This window comes from Neovison vison, chromosome 1, assembly GCF_020171115.1.
Source record: "Neovison vison isolate M4711 chromosome 1, ASM_NN_V1, whole genome shotgun sequence".
Lineage (NCBI taxonomy): Eukaryota > Metazoa > Chordata > Mammalia > Carnivora > Mustelidae > Neogale > Neogale vison.
Genome location: NC_058091.1, coordinates 311183430 through 311206285, shown reverse-complemented (window position 1 = coordinate 311206285; position 22856 = coordinate 311183430). Strand labels below are relative to the sequence as shown.

The 22856-nt window shown below is 53.6% G+C and overlaps 1 protein-coding gene across 5 annotated transcripts; it reads right to left on the bottom strand.

Annotated features, from left to right (window-relative positions):
• Positions 1 to 12613: 12613 nt before the first annotated feature.
• On the bottom strand, positions 12614 to 22817 carry FASTKD3 (FAST kinase domains 3). Of its 5 annotated transcripts, none has more exons than XM_044233983.1 (7): positions 22744 to 22817; positions 20449 to 21922; positions 19759 to 19844; positions 16547 to 16721; positions 15289 to 15358; positions 13911 to 14025; positions 12614 to 12981 (listed from the first exon to the last, which is right to left on the bottom strand). In XM_044233983.1, exons 2-7 carry the CDS (start codon positions 21887 to 21889, stop codon positions 12883 to 12885), a joined length of 1986 nt encoding a protein of 661 aa, XP_044089918.1. In that variant the 5' UTR covers positions 21890 to 21922; positions 22744 to 22817; the 3' UTR covers positions 12614 to 12882. The 5 variants fall into 5 exon arrangements, 4 of the variants coding, with proteins under 4 accessions (XP_044089918.1, XP_044089940.1, XP_044089924.1 ...); XM_044234005.1 differs by having other exon boundaries at positions 21373 to 21922; XM_044233989.1 differs by lacking the exon at positions 22744 to 22817 and adding an exon at positions 22282 to 22298.
• Positions 22818 to 22856: the final 39 nt, after the last annotated feature.

Genomic DNA, 22856 nt, shown 5'->3' with positions numbered 1-22856 from the left:
CTAACCCAGGCTGCCTCTTTGCAGCGGGCCCTGAAGAGTTCCCAATGCCCCTGGGCCTAGAGCAACGTCCCCAATGCCCAGGCCTCTTTTCGCTTCTCGCGGCGTTGAGATGCTCCCCAGAGTGAAGGGGTGGCACCCCCAGGCCCGGCGCACACCCTGAGCAGCCAGGAGCCCCCCACCCCCGGCCAGGCCATGCTCAAGGCCAAGGAGCCACTGCAGGTGGGAAAGTCCACGGAGTCCGAGGCTGCCCACCTGTGGCCAGGAGCCCCAGGCGTCAGGTTCTGGCCCAGCTGCCCTCAGCCCAGGACCCCTCACTGGCCCACCTGCTCCCACAGTGATGGAATTCCCTCCCCAACCTCCCAGCGCACCAGGAGAATGCAGGAAGGGGAGTCCCAGACATGGACTGGAAGCCAAAACACTGGGTCCTTTTCCCTCCAGCCCCTGCCTGGGCCACCCCAGCGGTCACACCACAGACCAGGCCCCAGAATGCCCCTGGGAATCCTGGGACAGGGTCTCCCCAGCCCACTACAGATGAAGCTGTAGGACCCAGGACACCCTTCCTGCCCTGTGGCCTCTGCAGCTCATGACCCTCTCTGGGGAGTGACTGATACACCTGAGACACATCTGGGCTGACGCTGAGCCACCAACCCCAAGGCTCCACACCTTCCCAGGACCCTTGGATTCCACCCGTACAGGGAAACTAGATGCTTCCTGGCCTCTGGAGTAGAGCACGATGCTGAGCGTGGGGGCCCTGAGGCTCTGGGCAGCCAACACCATGCCCTGCCTTGTCACACTGGCCTTCCTAGAGGACAGCACCCACCTTAGGAGGCACAAGTTCCTAACCCAGAACGACCTCACTGAGTGGTCCCAGGTCCTGGGGGGTCAGAGACGACACAAGTTCCCCCTAGGACCAGAAGGAATACTGAAGGGACATAGGCCCCATGGCCCTGGCCAGCCCTGGGGTCTGTCCCAAATCTGTTTAAGTTCTCTCAGGGCTCTGTGTGGCCAGCTGGGACCTGGGCACGCCCCATGGATCCACACCTCCGGCCTAGGGCAGCACTGGGGACCACATCTCACCCCGGCTAGGGCAGAGCAGGGGCTGGCAGGTGGGCCCCGCCCACTGACCCCCACAGTAGGAGACAGGTGCCACCAGAGGCTGGGGCACCAGCAGTCTCATGGCAGCCATGGGGCAGAGGAAGAGGTCATGCAGACATGCCAGGACCCTGCCCCGGAGCCCCAACACTTCCCTCTGACTCGGATCCGCTGTCCTCAGCGCCTGCCTTTCAGGGGTCACTGCATGGAGTCAGCACACCTCCAAGGTGGGGCACACTAGCTCCCGTGCCCCCTTGGGATTTCAACATTCTCCTGAAGGAAAGGCGGGTCTCCATCCCCAGGGGAAGGCCTCCCAGCCTTGGTTCTGAGACCCCGCTGACTGTTGAGAGTTCAGTAAAGTGTTGTCGTGCGAGAAGGCGAAGTCGGCCTGTTCCTGCAGCGCCACAGCTCTGCGCCAGAAGCACCAGACAGACACCCAGAGAGAAGAGGGTGGCTCTGCCCAGGCCGCCTCACCAGCCCCTGCAGGCATCCCCGAGAGGGGCTTCCAGGCGAACAGACACAAAGCTGAGGGGCCCAAGTGCCTTCCCATCTTGGCCAGACGCCACGGTCAAGACCATCCAATAACTGACTGGGACTCAGCCTGTGGCCACGGGGCCAGGACGGGGCTAGGAGGAGAGGGACAGCTGGGGTGCTGGGGCCTCGGGTCGCCACATCTGTGCAAGCGTCCCGGGAGGTCTACTGCCACTCTGTCCAGCCAGTCTACAGTGACTCTGTCCGGGGCATCTGGGGTGGCCGGGATCCTTCTTCCTTCCCCCGCTCCTTCATCTGTGCCCACCTACTTCTGGCATCCAGCACCTCCCCGCCCCTGCCTGTGCTTCTGGGGCACGAGAGGGCCTTCGGGGATGCCAGGGTGGCCTGAAAGGGACGTCAGGGGGGGTGGAGACTTGCAGCTCATGCAGCCTGGGCCACCGTCCTTGGGTGAGCTCCGTTTTCCCACCTTGTGCCCCTGGCTCTCTCGCACCAGCATCTAGAAGGCGTCCTCATGCCCTAGGAAGAAGGGGCCTCCTCAGAGTAGGAATTGGCCTAGTGGCCTAGCAGGGGCAAGGGGGACTGAGGGACCCAGCCCCTCCCCACCTTCTGTCTACCCCGATGCCCACACACGGGGAATGGGTTCGGCTCATCCGCAGCCCCACGGCTATCCCCTGCCAGGCAACTCATTCCTCGGGACCTCCGCCACGGGGCTGGTCCTTGGTCTGGCTCCCAGCTTGAACATCCCCTGTCCCAGTCCTATCTGACAGACTAACCTTGTCCCCAACAATGCATGAAGGGGACAGGGCCAGCAAGGACCACCCTGGCAGCAGGGACTTCTGACTCTCCCTGGAGCTGTGCCAGCCCAGACCCTGGACCCAGCCTCCCTCCTTTGGCCCTGCCATCCAGGGACACTTACAGCACTAGGACTGCGGGGTCCCAGGGGTCCCAGGGGTCCCAGAGAGTCCTGGCGCTGGAGCCCGAGCCTTCCCTGGAATCCTTCACTCCCTGCCGTCCCGTCTGCTCCCTGCAAGGAAGAAGGTGGGAACTGGTTGTCATGCTGCAGGCACGGGCGTATCCAGGACCTTGACAGAAAAACATGAGGAGAAACAGGGACAGGGAGACCCCCGAGGTCCTTCAGGTCCACCTTGAAGGACATGGTGTTGTTGATGGTAAACACACATAGGAGGTCTCCTCCAGTGTGCATGTACTGGTCTCCCGTGGGGCTAGACCCCTCCTGGCCCACGCGTCCAAAATGTCCAGCAGGCTCGTCTCACCATCCATAACCACTTGCCGGAGGACAGGACTTCAGGAGCCCACTCCCACCCTCCTCTCCTGGGATGGGGAGAAGGGCCCCTCCCGGGGACCTCTCCTGCTCCGTCCCCAGGTCCCACAAGGAGGGGACAGCCTCCTACGGAGCACATAGCAGACAAGCCCACGTCAGGATTCATGGCCAGGGGCAGCAGCACCACTCCCGTCCGTGGCGGGGTCACACTCATCCACAAAGTTGGTCCGGATGAGCTGGATGGTCAGGGCATCTCCCCCACACCTCCAGCGCCCACCTTCCTCCGCATAGATCCTGAAGTCCATTCTTGTCTCACATCACTGGGATGCTGGAGAAGGTTCTGGTCAGCCTCCTGGCTGTTGTCCTCAGAATCAGGAGGCCCATCTCCCGGACTGAGCCTTCTGGGCCTTACCCTCAAGGGTCCTCCCCGTCTCGGTAGCGGTCTAACAGGTGTGTGTATTTCACCTTGACCCGGGGCTTGCCCTGGTTCTCAGCGGGGCGTTTGGCCCCAGCGTCTGCTCACCATCTCAGGAGATGGGACCGCCTTCCTCTTTTTGAGATACAGAATGCAGCCTGTGCTTGGGATTCCACTCCAAGCCCTCGGGAGGCCCAGAGAGACACATTTCTGAGAAAGAGCTGTGACTCCTGTAATCTGTGCCTTTGGAAGTAACTAACTTAGGGTTAGCCACTCACAATGGCCACCAGGTACCCAGACTGGAACGATCCCTTTCCCCACCCTCTTGGGAAGGAGACCAGAAAGGGGAACAAGTTTTCTGTCCAGGACTCAAGGATTTCCTGGGGGCGTTCCTGGCCCTCACGAGTAAAAAAATATTATACTGATTTACAGTTCCTGGACCAGGCATCACAGGTCTGCTGTGACCTGGTCTCACTTTCAGGACCAAGAACGTCACAGGGGCCATCCAGGTTCGTAGGTACAAGGCGCCCCCCCTCATGCGACAGGTCTCTGGCTGTCCCTGGGAAGACCCGGTCCACGGACGCCTGGTGGCTCCTCCGCTATTACTTCGGTGGCCCTCCAGGTCAGCCCCCCTCCCGGTCCCAGGTTTTAAAGCACCTGGTCCAGCTACAGAACTCTCCGCTCTCCACACAGACACAGCTCTATTCACCTGCACAGACCCTGTGTGGGCTCACCCCGCATTCCCGTCCCTCTAGCTAGTCCCCGTATCATCTGGGTCTTCACTCACACCCGGAGAATCAACACCAAACCCGGGATTCCGGTAAGGACAGGCCGTCCAGAGGACCCCAAGGGGACTGGGGGGGCAGGAACACGGCCCGCACACCAAGGAGTCGCACTGAATCCTTGCAGGCCGGAGCTGGTGTGGGGGGCACGCGCCCACCGGGGATCCCCGTTTTCTAAGATGCATGCGGAGATTTCGACAGATAAAGTAGACCCGAGGTCTGGAGTTTGCTGGGACACACTGGCTGCTGGGGACGCGTGTGGTGAGCACAGGACCTGGGGCTACACCTGGCTGACCGCATTTGGGGGTTCAGCTTTACAAACAGAGGAAATTGTCTGAAATAAAATGCAGCAACATTGAGAACTGTAGAAAAACACCAAGAGGGGCTGTCCCTTTGACCCATGCGACCCTCATTTGGTCCATGTGTGTCCTTGTCCAGCCGAGTCTGTGCTGCCTGGTCCCCCGCTCCCCTTAGTGTCCCCGAACCACATCCCCACCCTCTGTCCCCTGCTCTTCATATACCAGCTGCATGACACCTTTTGGAGTTCAGCTCACATAGGGACCCCGGGAGGCTCTCGACCTCAGACCCTCAGGGTGCGGGGAGGGGGCACCTGGGTCGTCCACAGCACTTCTACCATGTAGCAGTATTTTGTTTGCTGCCAACGTCCCCTCCTCTCCTCAGAAAGAGAGAACCCACGTTCCCCACACAGAAGCCCAGGGGGTCCCCAGAGTGTCGCCTGTGGACCCCAGCGCCCTGCTTGCCCGGTGACCTCACCTGACGCCATAGCAATCCCAGAGCACGATGTGGTTGAGAAGGTCTGGTTTCAGTGCTTACTGATCTGCTTCATGTCCCTGGAGAAGAGCGGGTCCCGCCCTGTCCTTGCCTGTGGGCAGAACGGGGGAGGTGGAGCCAGCAACTGCAAACAGAATCCTAACTGCCACCAACTGCCCTTCTAAGCAGGAAGTGCTGTTAGCTGCCACATGAGCGTGTCGTGCAGAAACCATCTTCTGTACCCTGCCTCTGAAGCCAAGACTGGGCACCTGGGCCCCACGTGCCCTTGCTGTCTGCGTCAGAGACTGTGCTCTGCCACCCTGGGTGGGGAAGGGACTCCGGATGATTAGCCCAAGGCCCCTCACCGCCCCCTGCCCCAGGGCCTGTCCTGCAGGACTGAGTACCAGCCTGGGCCCTGAGCTTGACTGCATTGGACAGCAGAAGCGAAGGCAACAGAAGCAAAACTGAACTAGTTTGACTCCCCTAAACGAGAGAGTGTCTGCTCAGCCACTGATGTCGTCAACCAAACGAAAAGGAAATCTACTGAATGGGAGCAAATACTTGCAAATCACACATGTGATAAGGTTCATATTCATAAACATATAGAACTCATGTTACACAATAGCAAAAATAAAAACATTAAAAATAGGCAGAAGGTCCCAACAGACTTTCTCGCAACAAGCCCTACAGATGGCCAATGGGTACATGAAAAGATGCTCAACATCACTGGTCATCAGGGAACGCAGATCTAAGCCATGGGGAGTTACTGCCTCACCCCCGTCAGAAGGGCTGGCATCAGAAAGACAAGAAACACCAAGTGTGGGCAAGGATGTGGAGAAAAAGGATCCCTGGGGCACAGTTTTTGGGAATGAAAGTTGGTGCAGCCCCTGTGGAGAACAGCGGGGAGGGTCCTTGAAAAATTAAAAATTAGAACAACAACAACAACAACAAAACCCCCAAGGGCCAGAATTACCATGTGAATCAGCAACTGTGCTTCGGGGAGTTTATCTGAGGAAAGCGAAAAGATAAATTTGAAAAGAAGTACGCCCTCCACGCTCACTCCGCAGGGAACGCCCCGTGTCTGGCGATGGAGGAACACACAGAGAGGACGAGGTGTGGACACCCCGGAATATTCCTCAGCCACGAGCATGAGTGAAATCCCGCTGTTGGCAGCGACGTGCCTGGGCCCCGAGGGCATCGCGCGTAGTGAAATCCGGGAGACCCAGAAAGACAAGCCCGTGCGGTTTACGTGGTTCGCGTGCTCTACCGCACACGTGCGCCAGCGCCCACAGGCACACGGGGCACCCCGTGGTCCTCAGATGCCGGGCAGTCTGACTTCCCGGGTGCCGCCCCGGGGAAACTGTCCCTCACAGGGAAAAGCCTGCAAGAAGGTCTCGGGGGGTGGGGGTGGGATGGGGGCGCGGGTGATGGCAGCAAACTGCATCCAGCTGCGCGGTGAACACGCTCGGGACCACCCAGGTGCCGCCTCCCAGCACCCCAGGGTCTGCGACACACGGACCGAATGAGGGCCTCACGGATCAAAGGGACAGCACTCTTGGTGTTTTCCTATAGTTCTGAGTGTTGTTGCGTTTTAGACCCTTTCCTCTGTTCGTACAGATAAATAGGTGAGTGAACTCCCTAATGCCATCCTGGTCCAGCCTCCGGTCCTGTGCTCACCACACGCGTCCCCAGCAGCAAGTGTGTCCCAGCAAATCCCAGACCTCGGGTCTATTTCATCTGTCAAAATCTCCGCATGCATCTTAGAAAACGGGGATCCCCGGTGGGCGCGTGCCCCCCACACCAGCTCCAGCCTGCAAGGATTCATTGCGGCTCTTGGTGTGCGGGCCATGTTCCTGCCTCCCCGGCCTCCTTAGGGCTCTCTGGACGGCCTGTTCTCATCAGAAGCCCAGGTCTGGTGTTGATTCCCCTGGCGCGGATGAGGCCCCTGACAGCACAGGATGCCAGCAGGACGGACGGGAATGCAGTGGGAGCCCAGGAGGGCGGGGTGCAGGCCGATCGCTGCAGGAGAGGCAGCTCGGTGTGTGAGAGCTGGGCGGCTGGCCGTGTGCTTCAGAGCCCGGGGGCACGGGGAGGCTGACCTGGAGGAGCCACCGGACAGCCATGGACTGGGCCTCCCCATGGGGCTGTCCCAGACCTGACTCGGGAAGAGACACTGATGTTCCTCCACCCAGGGCCGTCGCCCTAGTACCTCCAAACCTAGGGGCCGTTGTGATGGCCTTGACCCTCAGACTGTGGCCAGGTCACAGCTGACTTGTGATGGCTGGTCCAGGGTGAGCCAGCGTCCAGCAGCCCTGCGGCCCCCAGGCACCCCCCCCCATATCCATCACCCCATGACCGCTGCTGCACCACGCACCTCGCAGAGAAGGCTCCGATGGGAGAGGCAGGCCCGGCCCGGGGCTCACCTGCACACGGGATCAGGAGCTTTCTCTAGGCTCTCATGGCGAATGTTGCGGCTTCTGGGTCGATCTGCTGCCATCCTCGAAAGCAGCCTGTTCTCTCCGTGGACTCGGGCCCAGCTGCATCCCCAGGATGGACTCCGTGTGCAGCCCTTACTGGCCTCACAGGGGGCGGGAGCGCATTGTGGGCATCAGAAAACCAGCGCGCAGAGGAGGGTCAGGCCGCAGGCTTGGAGGAAGAGGCTGCTCGGCAGAGGGAAGACAGGCGAGAGAGGACTCCTGGGTAAACTGGAGTTTATTTCAGTTAGAAACGCGCGCTCTGCAGAGCACACCGTTCAGAGAGCACGGAGGAGAGCTGCGGGCTGGTGGGGGGGACATACACGCGGCTCAGGGACCGAGAGCCCGACGTAGTGCACAGGGGTCACAAGCTCCGAGAAGACACTTGAGCAGAGAGGTCGCGCACACGGGGCTGGGCACGCATCCCGTGGGGGGGACAGCGCGAGGCACCAGCGCCCCATGCCAGGACCGCGCCTCGCATGGGCTCGATGCTGTGCACACACCTTGGCTGCCTTGGGCTCAGGGAAGGAAGCCAGATGGCGTCTGGTCATGTCCCCGGGATCTGGAACCAGCCAGACCACAGGGAAGAGGGACCTCAGGGGCTTCAGGGAGCGCTGTGGGGGGAGCACCTGGCCACCAAGGGGACATTCATGGTGGGGCCGCTGGTCCAGGGCCAGAGGGCCCAGCTGGCGGCTCAGGGAAAACCCAGGAGCTGCCCAGCCCATGGCGGAGCTGTCATGGAGGCCAACGGAAAACACCAGAATGAAAATCGACTCGGTCACACTGGATGTCTGAGGTAGCTGCCTGTCATTGTGTGGAGACCGGGCCCTAAAGACGCCAGCCGTGGAGGTGCCCTGAAGACCGCAGGCCCCGTGTCGCTGGATTCCGCCCCGCACAGGTGAGGGAGGGCGCAGTTACGGGACGGAGACATCAGCCTTGGTGATAGAACATGGAAAAGTAGGATGTAACCTTCGTTTGGAGCCTGACTCAAACAAGCCGACAGTTAAAAATTATTTTTGAGACAGCCAAGGTAATTTAGAATACAGACCAGGTATTAAGTGACCGTAGAGAATAATTACTAGTTTTGTTAGTTGTAATGATGAATACCAGTTAGATTATTAAAAAAGGTGTGGCTGGTGACTGGTGGATTGTGTTTGTAGTGGTGGATGTATACTGAAGTATTAGGGTAAAAGTGTGTGATGGTTCGGATTTCTCTACAAACTTTACAGTAAGAGAAAAGGAAAAGAAATAAGGGGAATGAACAGATGAAACAGTGATCAGAAAATTGTTCTAATTTTTCCTGCTGAATAAAAGGACTCCCATGAATTCATTATGCTGTTCTGTCTCTAAACTTTCTGTCTGCAAAATTTTCCATAATCAAAGTAAAAAACAGAATGATTAAGAGATACTGTTTCTTGCAGTCATCAGAACCCAAAATATCACGGAGTGTGCACTCGATGCCAGGGACTTTGGGATGGGGTGGGGAGACAGATGCTCGTCTTCTGAGACAGGATTGTGCGTGTATTAAAGTAAAATGTCCTAGGAAGGAGTCCAGCAACCAAAGAGCACCCACGTGAAGTCAGGCCGACTGACTTTTGAGCAAGGGAGACAGCACCTCAGGAGAACCAAATGGAGGGATAGCGGTGGGGGGGGGGTCAGAGGACATGGAAAATGATGGGTTGGGGCAAAATTGAACGGAGCTGGGATCGAGATACTCTCTGCAGAGCAAATCTGCATGTAAAAGGGCTTAACATTGGGCCTGCTGGGGAAGCGGACTCAGAGTCCCCAAAAGTAAGATTAATGTGGGATGTTGTGTCCAAGGCACCCCCCCACACTGAAGCTCTACATGTAGTTGGAAATGGAGGCTACTTCTTTGTGTCAGAGACACCGCCCCCCCTGCCCCCGCACCGCCCCATGGCTCCGATCTTGCAGGCAATAAAGGGATGTTCCATTCTTAATGACACGGCTTCAGATGGCGGAGATTTTACAGTGGGGGGAACTCTCAGCACAGTGTCCTTGATGTTAACAAGAACCGCTGCCCAAGTTCACGGTGGTATCCCAGGATTCACCCGTCAGCCCTGCTCCTCCTCGAGAGCATTCCCCACATGCACCCCTGCCCCTAGTAACAGTGAACTTGAACTGAGCGCAACATAACACATGCACCAATGACAAGAGCCCACAAGCCTTTCCCAGCGTTTACCACTTTCCCGGGACTGGCCAAACACGTGACAAAGTGTGCCCCATTTTCACTATCCTGTGTGAAGCCTTTAGACTCCGAGGTGTCTGGGCATGTTCCCGTTTGGGGAAATCTCAGCTTTTGGAGGCTAATTCCCCGAGCTCAACACCACCACCAAGCCCAGATGCCCTCACTGCCCTCGAACATGAGGTCTTCGAGTGGGCACAGCACTTTTAGAGGGAAGGGAGGCATTCTGCCCTCCCAGAATCTCATCAAGCACACTGAGTTCTCCTCCTTCCTATTTCTCCTTCTGCCTAACAGGTGTTTACAAGTCTCCATATACACCAAGTCTCCATATACACCTGGCCATGCAAGGATGGGCAGATAGGGTCCTGGTCTGCGAGGAGCTCCGTCCTCCAGTGGGCATCCCCTAGCCGGAGTCCTTTATCCTCCATGTCTGGGTAGGACTTGTTCAGGCAAAGCGCATTCCTTCCTTAGAGGCAGGTAAGGAAAGCTGCCTGCTTTATGCTGGCGTTATGGTCACCGCGTGCTCCCAGGGCTCCTACTCCCGGCCCCGACTTCACCCGCCTGCAGAGGATCTACTGCCCTGAAAGCTTCCCTTCTGAACTGCGGCAACCCAGGGAGGGTCTGGAGCTTTGCTGCCCCCTAGAGGTATGCCTAAAGAATATCACCTGTTGCTTCTAGGGTTACGCTTGCGTGTAGAACAATTTTTCATTTTTTAAAAATTTGGTTTGCTTTTACTTTTGAAAAGCTACAGCAAGATATTGAAAGATGCCATCGCTGTATGGTAGCAAGAGCTATGGACTGGGCATGTCATTCCAACAATACCATGCTTGTATGGGTAAGCATTTCAGCACAAGAGCCCTGAGGATGAAGAACTTGACTTTATCATTTTACAGAGTTCGTCAAATTCACTTCCAGCTGGTGAAACCAGACACCTTGTGTCTATTCACTAGCCTAAATTAATTTTGGGACATGCATGCACATTTTCAGGATTAAAATTGACTTTAAAACAAGGGTCAGTCTGTCTGGCCTCCTTAGGTCAGACTGCCCTGTCTTTGTGCGGGGGGCTTTGCGGCCAGGCCAGGCCTGAAATGCTCTGCATTGCCCAGACTCACCTCCTTCCCATCTAAACTTGGCTCACCAGGCTCTCTGGAAGCCTTCCCTCCCTCCCTGGGCAGGCTGGATTGTTTTCTGTTCTGAGTCTCACACTCTCTTCAGGGGCCAGCGGCTTTGTCCCGGATACTACTGGCGCACCGACTCACCTCACTCGACCCCTCACCCCTCAATCCTGAGCTCTTTTCTGCTGCCTCTGCCTCTGCAGCATTCGGGGGGCCCAGCCTTGTCTGAGCGCATTAATAAAGACCTGGTGATCGAGCGAGGGGTAAGGGAGAGCCGAGGCGGCGAGCACACCAGGGGATGGGACCACACGTGCAGGGGGTAGAGCAACAAGGAAGAAAAGGTCCTGGCGGGGGAGGATTTACAGCGACAGGAAAGGGAGAAGAAGGACATTTTGGGCTGTACTTTCTCCTCACACGTAGAGCAGACGATCGGCTGTGTGTGACCGTTGGGTCTCGTTCCCCTTTTCGAACCACATCTCAGGCTGGTCCATGCCGGGGACGAGGGAGTCATGGGGACAGGTGGGCGGCACAGTGACATTGGCCTGAAGGCCGGAAAGGGGGCAGCGAGGTCGTGTGGGCACGGGACATGGCAGCCTCAGGGACCGCTCCCCATCCCACCTCCCTCTGCCTGCTGTCCTTCCTTCTCGGCAGTCGGAGGCAAGCCCTTCTCTAGCTCACAGCCTGGGGCCTCACTCGGCTCTGGGTACTCTTCCACGTGTTTAATGTATTTGGACGAATTCTCATCTCAACCGTTGAACTGTGCCCCCCACCCCAAAGCTAATCCCTAGTACTGGTGACTATGCCCTTAGTTGGACATAGGGTCTCTGCAGATCAAGTTAAGAGGAGGTCATTAGGGTGGGTTCTGATCCCATATGGCTTGAGGCCTTGTAAAAACAGCAGAGTCTGGGCCAGAAAAACATACACAGGGAGAGCAGCCGTGTGAACAGAGAGACTGGGACACAGCCACACACCAAGAGCGCTGGGGCGGCCGGAAGCTGGACGCAGCAAGCACACATTCTCCCCTGGAGTCTGCGGAGGGGGCGTCGTCCTGCTCACACCGACGGCCGCCTTCTAGCCCCAGAGCCACGAGAAAGTAAGTTTCTGCCGTTTCAAGCTGCCCCGTTTGTGGTACTTTGTGGTGGCCGTCCCCGAAAGCCCTTTGCAACCCTGTTACGATGTATGATCATCCCTGGGCCACAGAGGCCCAAGGTCATCCGTCAGCAGGTGAGAAAGCTGGAGCCCAGGCTGGAGTCTCAGCCACTGCGCTCTGCTGAGCCGCAAGTCTAGACTGGAACCTTCTTTTATGTCTCGTGATGGATGAAACGGGCAGGAGACTCAAGCTCGCGGAGCTGGTCCACGAACCTGCAAAGTGGAAACAAAACCCAGATCCGAAGGCCGGGGACTCGCAGGAGCTCGGCTGCGGAGCTCAGCGGGGGCTCGGCGTGGGCAGAGCGCGCTGAGCGGAGCTCCCTGACGGGGCACGGACTCGCCGGCGGAAGGGCCCGAGCGCCCCACTCCAGAGCTCGCCCACCCCACCCGCCGGCATCCGCGTCCTCTCCCCCGAAACCTTAACCTGACCTCAAAGGGGCGACGACGCATCTGGTCCGGGAGACCGTCGGATTCATTCCTGATTCAAAACTCAGAAGCTTCTCTCTCAACCGAAAGCCTGGCCCCAAGCCCCACCTAAACAATGAACTTTTACATCTCTACACCTTAGAAGGAGGATACATAAATAGCTCCATTTCCAATGGAAAACATTCTCCTATTAACTAAAGAGTCATTTCTGCATAATTCTGTAACTTTCCATTTCTATGCTTAGTCGTAGTCTCTTTTCCACTGTTCTTTCTCCTGACCACGTACGACTGCCTCTAACAAAGCAGAAAGAGGGAAACAGACAAGACTTCTTCCTTATGCTTGTTACAGGAGGAAGCGAAGGTCTCAAAAGGAAATACTTTCAGTCAGCAAATAACTACCATAAAACAAAGACTTCAAAGTAAGGACACTCATTACGTTCCTTTATTGTACTCGACCAATTGCTTCATGTAAAAAAGTCCCTAAAGTATTAAATAAAAATAAAAATTTATTTTAAATTTACCACTGGTAAGTGTATACACAGTATTAGGAAAACTAGGCCATTTCCAGATCACCGCAGTCCACAAACAAACGGCTAATTCACAATCTTGTTCTGTTCAGTTTTGTCCTGAGTCCCACGAAAACACCAGTTTTTCTGAGTCCCAAAGCCAGTCTTCCTTCCTGTTACCAACGAACGCCCACCTTTTGAGGAAATAGTTTTCTTTGTAAATACTCCACCAATTCCACTCTTGATTTTAGCAACTCAATCTCGTAATAGGGGATCTATAAAGGGAGGGAAATAAAAGACATCATAATGGGTCACTTTGTGAAGTCACCTTGGTGTCCTGGTTTCCTGAACCCCCGTGGCAGAGTGCAGGCTCCCGGGGAGCGAGGCTCACAGCCCTTCGTTGTGTGGCCCCAGGGCCTCCGACAGTGGCTGGCACACAGTTGGCACATAGTCGGGGCTCCGGGAGCCAGAACACGCAGGAACAGTGGTGCTCTAGGGCCGGCAGGAGCGCAGCCGGAGCCGGAACATGGATGCTCAGAGTAGCAGGGTTCGGTCTGATGGGGGAGGCAGCAAGGGCAGAAGGAGAGCCTGTGGGGGCACTGGGGGCGGGAAAGGGGCCACAGAGCTCGCCGTGGCTGTGGAGGGCACTGAACGCTCAGGTGCAGAGGGCTTCTCGCTTTCTCCCGTGAGCGGTGAATGAAAAATAAAGGCTTTGGACACGCAGTGCGTGCGGGCTTCAGAACATCCGTCTGGGGATGCAGCTGAAACACACCGTGGGGAAGGGACCAGACAGGACAGCAGATACCGGGCAGCTCCAGGCACCTTCCTCGCAGGAGCCCCTGGTGGGCCGCTGCTGACGCAACCACGAACGAGGGCCGAGGCCCAAGGGTGGGGGAGGATCCTGGATTCAATGGGTCCTCCCCCCTACTCCAGCCGCTGAGTCGGGGTAAACGAAAGCAAAACAGATATTCCACTAATTTAGAAATTCTAGAAGCAGAGGTTAGCATAGCTTATGGAGATTACAGGGACAGAAGGTGTGAATGTTCTATATTTCAAATACACATACAGAGATTAAGCCTAATGAACAGAGTTGGCCTTTAAACTAGATGTAAGATTCTGGGTGTCCACTGGGACCAGCACCGTGGAAAAAGCCAATCACAAGCAGCAACTGCTTTCGCAGCAAAGGCACCCGGAGAAGTCCTACCTGCACCACGTGGAAACCAAGCAGGCGCAGGTGTCTCTGTTTCATGGCTTCCTTTCCCAGTAAGTGTTTGGTATTCAGAGAAAACCTGTTTGGATCATCAATGCACAGTGCTACCCTGAAAAATTGGAGGGAGAAATTTAATTTTTTACTATTTTTTATAATTCTTTATTTAAATTCAGTTTCGTTAACAGTGTATTATTAGTTTCAGAGGTAGAGGCCCAGTGCCCATTACATCGAATGCCCCCCTTGATGCCCATCACCCAGTTACCCCGTCCCTCTACCCCCCCACCTCCCCTCACAGCAACCCTGTTTGTTCTCCAGTTAAGAATCTCTTATGGTTTGCCTCCCTCTTTCCCCATGTTCATCTGTTCATTTGTTAAATTCCACATGAGTGAAATCATACAGTAGCATTTGTCTTTCTCTGGTTGACTTATTTTGCTGAGCATAATCCGCTCTAGCTCCAGCCATGTTGCGAATGCTCATCCTTTCTGATGGCTGAGTAATACTGCACTGTGTATGTACACACCACATCGTCCTTATCCACTCAACTGCCAGTGGGCCTCTGGGCTTTTTCCACAGTTTGGCTTATGTGGACATCGCTGCTATGGACATTGGGGTGCACGTACCCCTTTGGATCACTACGTTTGCATCCTTGGGGTAAATACCTAATAGTGCGGTTACTAGGTCATAGGTAGCTCTGTTTATCGTCTTAAGGAACCTTCTGTTTTCCAGAGTGGTTGCACCAGCTTGCATTCCCACCAACAGTGTAGGAGGGCTTCCCTCTCTCTACATGCTCACCAACACCTGTCATTTCCTGTCCTGTTAATTTTAGCCATTCTGACTGGTGTGAGGTGGTATCTCACTGTGGTTTTGACTTGTATTTCCCTGATGCCAAGTGATATTGAACATCTTTTCATGGGTCTGTTGGCCATTTGTGTGTCCTCTTTGGAGAAATGTCTGCTCATGTCTTCTGCCCATTTCTTGACTGGATTATTTGTTTTCTGGGTACTGACTTTGAGAAGTTCTTTACAGGTTTTGGATATTAGCCCTTTATCTGATAAGAGAAAGAAATTTAATTTTTAAGACAATCCAAAATACTTATATATTCTTAGTGGCACAGATTCGCTTGGGATTCGGTTATTCCTATGTGTCAGCATGATTTCCAGTGGCTCACGGGTGCGCTATCCTTTCCTGTGTTGAAACGGCACTCAAGTTTATTAACACTAATGTCTATGTTACACGGAATTTCCACAATCGGGAAGCTGCATGCCGGTGCCTTCGCTTCTAGAACCTCGCCTCCTCTCCCACCCTGGGGAAACAGCATCGGTTACCAAGCCTGCCAAGTCTCGCCACATGAAACCACTCCAGCTCTCTTTACCTCTGCTGCACATCTTCATTGATTGTACATGGCAGTACTAATCCTTCTTCGTCTAATTTAATTTCAACATCTGGTGAGAGAAGAAAGGAAACATTCTCCGTGTGATACCCTCACAAACACTACACGCCTGTCCTCCTCCTCCTTCTGTTCTGAGTTCTTCCGCACTGCGATGGGCCAGCCGCGCTGAAGTCTGCGAAGTAACGACCACACCAGACCATGGTGAGAATTTCACTTTAACCAGCTCTACAATCACCCAAGTCAGCCTTAAGTTAAGGAGGCTCCGCCATGAGAAAACCAGGAGTGGAGTCCTCTAGATACCGGGCATGACAAGAACCTTGCCTTTCATCTTCTCCTTCTGTAGAAAGTGGCGGGAATCCTTCAACCCAGAGAGTGAAGGAAGCCCTTTAAGCGAAGCAAGAGCATAACCTCCGCAAGTCAGAACTTTCATCACTGCGGCTCCCAGAGCCTCCCAGAGCAACGCCTCCTGCACCCTGATGTGTGGTCGCCGGGCACAGCAGACCACCGCTTCCTTCCCTCTGACGTCCTGCCATTCCTTCTGTAGAAAGAGCCCGTGTGAAGAAGGGGAGCTATGATCACCTGAAGCCGATAAGGCACTGTCACCTTTGAGCTGATTTTCTTTTACTCATTAATTAAGGAAAAAAATGGGACGGGCATAAGAACGTGAACTCTCTGGTCAGCCCTGTGCAACAGAACTTTCTGTCGTGAAGCAGGTGTTTTCACCTTTGCTGTCCACCACAGCATCCGCCAGCCTCCTGGGTGTTTAAGTGCTTGATGTGTGGCTCATGCAACCAAGGACTGAACAGTGGATGGGTTTTCAATTGAAGCTGATAGAAACTTAAGCAGCCACGGGTACTACTGGCCGCTGCATTGGCCAGCGCTGCCCTGGACGACAGCAGCAGCTAACAGGGACACAGCACGTACTACATTCCCGGTACCACTGTATACTCTCCCTTGGTCCTTATGCAATTCTGGGTCACTGTGCTTCTTACATTCATTTTACAGAAAAGCAGCAAGCAGAGAAAGGTTACTCTGCCCAAAGACATTCCGCTACCACATGGGACTCCCCCGACTGTCTGGACTGCACCGCCCTACCCCCACCCCGTGTTCCAATGCGCCTTCAGGGAAGGGCCACCCCTGCTACATTTCCAGACCTTGCAGGGGCGACTAAATCCCACAGATTCCCAAAGAGGACAGCATGCTGAGGCTGGTCAGGCACAGCAAACCCCGTACTACTTACCTACTGTGTAACAATACGGCGTTAACACTTTCGGAGCAAAATACAATCTTGCTCCCAAAAGGTCAACCAGTCCAATCTTCACAAATTTGTAAAGCTGGAAATCCACAGGCGTCTCCAGGGAAGAACATGGAGTAAGAAATGATTTCACTCGGTATTTAGGAAGAAGTTTCTGACCCTAAAAATTGGATGTTTAAACATGAGAAAGGAAGAAACGATACAAAACAAGAAAATAAATCCAATAGTTCAATGTATCTTATAAATATGTTTTAAAAGTAGTCAGTGGGGGCCTCTGGGTGGCTCAGTGGGTTAAAGCCTCTGCCTTTGGCTCAGGTCATGATCTCAGGGTCCTGGGATCGAGCCCCATGTTGGGCTCTCTGCTCGGCAGGGAGCCTGCTTCCCCCTCTCTCTCTGCCTGCCTCTCTGTGTACTTGTGATCTATCTCTCTCTCTGTCAAATAAATAAAAAAAATATTAAAAAAAAATGAACGTAGTCAGTGGTCACAGAAAGAAAGGGAAGGGTGGAACAATAATGCTATTACAGCTCCAAAAACATCTTTGGAACTCTTAGAATTACTTTAAGGGCCCTGAGGACACTCATGTTTTCAATAGAGGACAGTATGAAAAACGTGACATTTCAAATCAGGGAAAAAAGGATAGCTATATAGTAAATGCTGCAACTGGTAGTCCACCTGGGAACGAGCTAAGTGAGAGTTCCAGCGAGCACTGTGGACTATCATAAATTCCAGGTGAGATAAAGAGCTAGATACAGAAAGGGAAATGATACTTTTGAAAACTTAGAAAAATATTTATACTACCTTAGGACAGGTAAAATATTCTCAGTGAGAGAAGAAACCTTAAAAGATGGATAGATTTTACTACAGAAAACTTAAACATTTTTATATAATAGAAAGATACCATAAACAATATTAAATTAAAATTAAAAAGTAAGAACTATAGGGGCACCGGGTGGCTCAGTCAATTAAGCATCCAACTCTTGATTTTCAGCTTAGGATCTCAGGGTTCTGAGATAGAGCCCGCCGCCGCAGGCTGTGTTCAGTGTGGAGTCTGCTTAAGTTTCCCCCTCTCCCTCTTTCTCTGCATCTGCTCCTCCCCTGCACCATGCACACGCACACACACAACCTCTCAAAAAAAAAAAAAAAAAAATTAAGAACTACAAACCAGGAGGGCACCTGGGTGGCTCAGTGGGTTAAGCCTCTGCCTTCAGCCCAGGTCATGATCTCAGCGTCCTGCGATCGAGCCTGCATCGGGCTCTCTGCTCAGCGGGAAACCTGCTTCTCCAACCCCCTCTCTACCTGCCTCTCTGCCTGCTTGTGATCTCTCTCTCTCTGTCAAATAAGTAAGATCTTAAAAAAAAAAAAAAAAGAACTACAAAGCAGGAGAAAATATGTACAACACACACAGATATACAGGAACTACTATCTCCATCTCACAATGTGTTCTAGGATGAGACAAAGAAAAAAAGGACAAGCAACCGAACAGGAACGTGAGTAAAGAAACGGACTCGAAGAGGATTCGTAGCAAACGTAAAAGACCAGGAAGCACTGTGGAAATATGTTCAACTCGTTATTGCTCATGAAAATGCAATTTAAACATGTGACACAGTAGTGTTCCTCATGGAGCCGAATGGTAACAATTAAAGGACTGATAACACACAGCGACAGAGGGGCAGGGCCATGGCTGGGGAAGGGACATCTACAGCCATCAGGGCCAACAAGTGTGTAGGTAACTCAGTCATCTCACTTTCAGGAATCTAGTCTCTAGATTGAAAAACAAAAAGGCTCTAGTAGGGAAGGGCACGTAAGAATGTTCACTACAGCCCGCTGATGGAGAGGAACGCTGGGGAAAAACCTGCGAGTCCAACAATGATGGAACAGAGTAAGTATCTGGAAATGGCGTGCCATTCCTAAAAAGAGCACATGTCACCTTTGTGTACTGTCCCCAAGGAATGTCCATGATGTACTGTGTATACATAAAAGCACACTGTCCTTGCAGTAGCCCCATTCCAAGGCAAGAGGGAAACCAGGACAGTGTTCGTGTCTTTGTGTCCATTTGGACATAAAAACTGCGGTCAACACTGCTCCCTCAGGGATGGAAGGAGGCTGGGGTAAGTCACTGCTCTTAACCTGCCTTAGCACTGCTGAAGCTGCTTTAAACAAAATAGTTGCCGGTGGGGTGGGGGGGAGGGAGTGGGGGTAGCCCAGTTGGTTAAGCATCTGCCTTCGACTCTGGTCATGATCCTGGGATCCTGGGATGGGGCCCCACACCAGGCTCCCTGCTCAGCTTCCCTGCCTGCTTCCCCCGCTCCTGCTGCTGCTCCCACTGCTTGTGCTCTCCCTCCCTCCCTCTGTCAAATACCTAAGTAAAATCTTTAAAAAAAAGAAGAAGAAGAAGAAAATAGTGGTATCTCCATTTTTACACCTTACTCTGAAATGAGCTACTCTTTTTATTTATTTATTTATTTATTTGACAGACAAAGATCACAAGTAGGCAGAGAGGCAGGCAGAGAGAGAGAGAGGAGGAAGCAGGCTCCCCGACGAACAGAGAGCCCGATGCGGGGGCCCGATCCCAGGACCCTGGGATCATGACCTGAGCCGAAGGCAGAGGCTTTAACCCACTGAGCCACCCAGGAGCCCCTGAAATGAGCTACTCTTAAAGGCGATCCAATGTGGCCCAAAGGACCAGGCAAAACGAACAAGTCTGGAGATGCCATCTGGGACCCCACACTTGGGGCCTGATTAAGTCAGGACAGTGACTCTCTACAGGCCTAGATGGGAAGCACAACCTGCACCTCAACTAAACAGAGAAGAGGGAAATTTCTGGTCTGGCTCAAACATGTGCTTGCAATCATTTAAGATTTGCTCAGTCCAGAGATTCGCAGGTTTGTATCCAACAGCTGTGGGGAGCGCTAAGGCCCTTCACAGCCCTCAGAGGGAGTCTAGGGGCGCTCTGACTGCGGCACTTGGTGAAATATTCCAAGACACCCTGTAGCAAGAAACGGTCCCAAGACGGCAGCAATGGGGGTAATTTCTCAAAGAAAATGTTACCTGGGGGCAAGTGACTCCAAGTGAATGAATGTCTGCTTTCTGATGTGGTTACTGAGATCAAAAGAGGACAAGCTTCAAAGACTAGGGGCGGGGACACAGAGAAGGCTGCCTCCACGGTGGCACCAGGCAGCACGGCTCTTGCTCTTACCTTATAGAAAGGGCATTCTAGGACTGCGGTTAAGAACAGTTGGGTCAGCTGTGCGAGGCTCAGTCTGTCCAAATAGGATTCTTCACCTGAAATAAAAAGCGTTCCGGTTGTGGTTACATTTAGATTTTGGTCTGTGTGATGACAGAAAGGAACATCCAGGAATGTACAATGTATATTAACCGCTCCGGAAGTAACGTACTTTTAAATGACCCTGGCAGAAGAACGTGTCAGAGTTAAGTACGCTTGCCATCCGTGCGATCTCATTTTAACTTCCAAGGAACTCAAGCTCCAAATGACAAAATATAATTAAAAGAAACAGGTATGTTAAAATCAGTACGGAGTCCCTTGAACTGGAGACATGGACACCTGACACATCTGGGTGGCCATCCACTGAGCTGGCCGACGCCAGCCTTTCAAAACCGGGAAGTCTCCAGTTGCCCTCACAGCTTCTGACATGTTGCGACTATGACCGGGGCCACGTCATCCCACAAGCCTCAGGCCGGCAGTCTGTTGAGCCAAAACTGTTTTCCCTGTGTGTATTCCATCACCCTGGAACTCTATGTTCTGATTCGCACCTGACACTCTTATTAAGGTTATTACAAAAGAGGCAAGTGTATGGGCACACAGGCGCCTCAAAAACCTCACACGTTCCAGGGTTAATTTCCCCACTTGAACTTATAACCAACCCACCTTGCAGCTTTTGAAGAAAATAAGGGCTGAATATTTTTGCCATGAAGTTGACCGGATGGCATTCAATTAGTGAACACGAATGGAGAATTTTCAGTAGTGTTTTGGGTGGAAAATAATTGAAATGAGTGAGCAACGTGTTTTCTAGCTTTCTAAAGAAAGCAGAGGCATTTGGGGGCAAGTAATTGAGTTTTCCAAATGGCTCGATTAACTCAGAGATCTGATGAGGTGAGAATTTTTCTGACTGGCAAACAAAGGTTTCTGCCACTGCATCGAGGATGGGTTTTGAAAGAATCCGCTTCCTACTGCAGTACTCTGTGACCTTGCTGACAACCTCAGGATCCAAAGTGAGACACACTGAGGCTACGTGCTGCTCGAGGGCTTTTGTAAAAAATCTGTCGTTGTGCCCAAAGTATATGAAAGCCTCTAAGACTTTTCTGAGCTCTTCATTAGTAAAATGAGGGATATGCCTCACAACGTATTTGCCCAATTTTATAACCAGAGGAAGCGCCTGGGTTTGATCAAGAACCACCAGGGCACTGAGGATTTGGCTCATCGATGTCGGACTCAAGCTGTAAACTACGGACAGAGCAAAGTTGTTTAGCTTATTAAGAAATGCTTGGTGTTGGCCCACTTTTTCAGTACAAGCCTGCAGGATTCTATAAAGAGCCACGATATCCTCAGGGGTAAATTCTTCCAACTTCTCCCTTTCCAGCTGACACATCACCAGTTCTAGCGTCGCGCAGCCCGGCCCCTGCAGTTTGATCAGACTTTCCCCAAGAATACAAAGACTGTGGACTTCCAGGCCACCCCCTTTGAGGCGACGCTGGCATTCTGCCACCAGGCTCAGAACCAAGCTACTGTGGGGATCCACATGCGACAGAGTCAGAGCTTGCAAAGTGGTCACCAAAACCGTGTCTGGCAGACCTGAGGGTTCCTGTTCACACCGAATGCACAGCGCCTGAAAGACACGGTTCTTTCGTATTTCTTTGGGCAGCTTTTCTTCACCGTCTTTTCTCTCCACTTCACAGATCCGCTGTAATGCGCCTGCTGCTAGAGCATCAGGTAAAGCTTGCAGTTTGCAGCTTATAAAACTCAACACTTCTTCTGAGGACGTGAAGCTGTTTAGTCTCCTGTAAAACGTCTGTTCATCCACACTTGTAAGACTTTGTTCAGGCCTGTCCCAGTCATGTGCTTGAGAGAACACCGGCTCACCAGCCGGATGAAGGTCATTTCTGTTTTCTGAATGGAAGTTTTTACTATGGCCGTGATGGAACCTGACCCCGAGAGGCTCAGCCTGCGGTGAACAGAACCACGGACACAGACGCTCCTCGGCTACCTTGTGAACATGAATCACAGGATGGTTTTTCAGAGCGGCCAGAGCTCGGTGGATCCGAAAATCAGATAAATGGCAAAGGTTCCTCCACAAGGTAATTAAGGCCATGCCATCAGATTCTCCACACTTCTTGATTTACCACTAAAGGAAATTAAAAAAAAAAAATGGTCAAATACATACAGCGCATAATCCAACCACATGATTGCTTAAGAAACCGAGCAGGAGTACTGGAGACAAGTGACTCATAAACACAAGTACCCAACACCAGTCTCCGCATCGGCAGCTTGGAAAAGCGGGCGGCATCTAACAGTAATACTCACGGCTACCTGGCATCCTCCCGCCTCCCCCTGCTTTACGGGCAGAGCTAACCCTCACCACACAAGGCATCAAGTACTTCTACTCATTCTACTCTATTCATCATTTTCAGATGAGAAAACTGAGCCCAAAGAGGTTGTTTTATCCGGTTTGCACAGCTCATCCGCGGCAGAGCTGGGACTCACACCTGGCAGCACTGCGTTTGGGAAAACACACCCAGAAGGAGCAACGGTAAAACGGCCCCAATCCGTAGGGGTCCACGCAGAGCAAGGCTCAAACACGGGGAAAACGCACGAGGCGTCGCCTTCCTCTCGCAGGGGTCTAGTTTGGGGAAAAAGGCAGATTTGAAAGAAGTGAAACGATGCAGCGCACGGAGGGGGAAGGTGAGAGTTCCGTGTCCACCTAAACGCTCGCGTGGGACCTGGGGACACGAGTGGGCAGGCCAGAGGGACGCGCGCCCCAGGAACCGCGTCTTCTAGGAGTGCAAGGAACCCACGCGCCGGGCGCCTGTAAACCCGGCGACCCGGGAACCTGCGCTCCAGCCCGGGGAGTGCAGGGGCGGCGGCCGGAGAGGAGTGGGCGGGCCATGGCGACACGGACACCTCGGCAGCGCCGCGGGCTCACGTACGCGGGGCCGGGACACCTACCGCGCTGGGACACGTACGGCGCTCAGACCGCGGGAGCTCCGAGCGGCGCCAAGCCACCGGAACCTCGTGGGCCTCCGTACGGGCAGACGCCCCACCCCCAGCAGCTAGGCGCA